At 51.0% G+C, this 2,540-nt stretch overlaps 1 protein-coding gene across 1 annotated transcript; it reads right to left on the minus strand.

Moving 5' to 3' along the window:
* Positions 1–667: 667 nt before the first annotated feature.
* On the minus strand, positions 668–2,149 carry C922_05785 (hypothetical protein; the record flags this gene model as incomplete). The annotated part of the gene is made up of 1 exon (XM_008821356.1): positions 668–2,149. One exon carries the CDS (start codon positions 2,147–2,149, stop codon positions 668–670), a length of 1,482 nt encoding a protein of 493 aa, XP_008819578.1.
* Positions 2,150–2,540: the final 391 nt, after the last annotated feature.

Raw genomic sequence — 2,540 nt, forward strand, 5'->3', positions numbered from 1 at the left:
GGCGCCAGAACCCTAAACCATAAACCGTAGACATGCACCCTAAACCCTGGAACCTGACCCATAAACCTGAACCCTAAAGCTGGATCTTGAAACTAAAGCCTGAACCCTAAACGCTAAACACTGAAGACAGACGCCTGAAACATAAACCTAAACCCTAGGCCCTAAACCCTGAACCCTAAGACTCCAACCCTAAAGCCGGAGCCCTCAACCCTGAACACTAAACCCTACCCCTCGCCTCCTATCGCTAATCCCTAAACCCTAAACCCCAAACCCTGACTCTGAATGCTTAACCATAACCCGGAATCTCCTAAGGAGCGTTAACCCTCCCTGATGGGCCGCTTGGATATTTGTTTAGACCCTCATTGAGCCTCGGGAAGAAGTCCTAACATTGACCTCCCCCCGTCCCCCCCTAACGGCTCGACTCCGACTTCTCAAGGATCCTAACTCCCCGAAAACTCGCACCGGATCTTTTTCAACGTCCCGTTGCGGCTGCGCCTCCGGCGATGGGGCCCCCGTGGGCCCGTCCCATACCTCAATTTCCGGCTTTGACCCCCTCTAGTCCACAGAGACAGATATCCTCATTCCACAGTTGCTTTATGGGGTTGCCCCTCTGGCTTTGTCCCCAGCCTCTCCTTGTCATCTTCGGTTTAGTTCCTCTGGAATTCCTTCAGTCGTGGCTTAATCTATAGCCTATGCCCCTCCTACCTCTCCCCCTGCCTTTTATGCTTCCTGTATTTCCTCTTCTTGCAAAGATCCGGAAGAGACCATATGCTGAACTAATCAACATTAGTCCCACTCCTACTGCTATACCCACGGTGGCGCCTATTCCTTGCTCCTCCTGACTCCCCGTTCCCGGAGTTTCTATCCGCTCTTTCTCTGAGGCTTCGGTTCGGGAGTCCCCTAGGAGCTTTGTCCCCAGGTTTGTACCCTCGGGGCCGACTACTAGGTTCTTGGTCTTCCTATCTTCACTGGGTAGTCCGACCGTCGACATGGAAAGTCCTCCTCCTACTTCATCTCCCTCCCCCGACCCGCCGGGGACGGAGTCTGTCTGGACTGGCTCTTGGGTGTTTAGGGACTCCTGCTCTTGGTTTTTGGGATGCTCTATCTTCCCCTTTCCTTCACCTCTTGAGCCTAATCCTGCGTCCGGCTCCCCTTCTCTGACCTCCTCGGCGTCTTGTTCCGTGTTCTGATTTTTGGTTGTCTCCTGCTTTCCCTCTATATAAGTGCTTGTTACTTGCTGAGGTGGGGAGTCGTGTACATCCTTCAGGAGTTGGGCAGATACTCCGGCTTTTTGGGAAGTCTGGTTTCTGAACAGTTCCAATCCCTCTGACTCTTCCTTCTCATCCACGACACAGAATTCATACCCTTGGCTTCTCTTCGGACACCTAATCTTCTGCCCTGGACCCACCTGCATGATATCCCCAAAGATTTCTGTCAATCCGTGTAATGGACAGGATGGGCATAATGACTTGATCGCCTTCCCTACACTTACTATCAGACTTAAAGTCTCCATTTTACAGTTTTTGAAGCTGTTTGATGCGGCACATGCGAGCTTATCCTGTTGCTGTACCTTCCAATGTTCCCTTTTATCTAATCCTATCGTGCCCTTCTCCTCCAGCAATCTCTTCAGCACCTCCTCACACCTTGACCATGGTTGGTACCTTGTCTTTATTAGTCTCTCATCCCCCTCCCAGAGCTTGTAGACTATGCAACCAATCAAAAATAACATCTTCTGACAAGTTGCATGATTGTTGCACTGCCTTACTTCCCAGTCCCCCATAAGCCCCCTCCATAGTCTTCGCTCCGCACAACCTAACAGTCCATCTTCTGAACTGTCGTTCTTCTTGTCCTCAGCATCCTTCAAACACCACTTGATTATATCATTTAAGACATCCTCCCAGGTCATGTCCTCCCCTGTTGTCCCCCTCGTCAGGATCCCCTGCTTGAACCCCCGCTTCTGGAGCTGATATGTATCCGTCGGTTCTAACACAGTCTCCATCCATTGGCCCACTCCTGCCGGATTTCGAGTCGGAGTCTTTCCCTGTCTGCTGAGGCTGAACCAAAACCTACTCCCCCTGTCAACCCCTGAACTGTACCCGGAATCGGGGTCCTGGCTTCGCAGGCTCTGCCACTTTATCTTTTGCATCATTTAAGCCGCTTCCTCACTCACAGTCTTCCCTTGATTTCGTTGACTTTAGGCGTCTTCCCCTTCCCTCATCCGTCCTCAGATTTATGATCCTCCTCCGTCTCACGAACGGCTGTGGGAACTTGAGCTCCTTCGTTGCTTGCTTCTGCTAGCCCCCTCTCGTCTTTCGTGTTTATCTTCTGTGCAGAGCTGTCCTCTTCTCTCCCGCTCCTCTTTCCGGGAGATTCTGGTTCGTGGCCTTCCTTGAATTTCTTTTCCTTATCTGACTCGGTGGTTCCTCCTTCATTGATGACTTCCTTCTTTTCCCCCTACCTCAATCTACTCGTTATTTCACCGTTTTGCCTGATCAAAACTGTAGCCTAGGTCCTAATATTCTTAACTGCTAAACTAACCA

The sequence above is a fragment of the Plasmodium inui genome, assembly GCF_000524495.1.
Source record: "Plasmodium inui San Antonio 1 unplaced genomic scaffold supercont1.181, whole genome shotgun sequence".
NCBI classification, from domain to species: Eukaryota; Apicomplexa; class Aconoidasida; order Haemosporida; family Plasmodiidae; genus Plasmodium; species Plasmodium inui.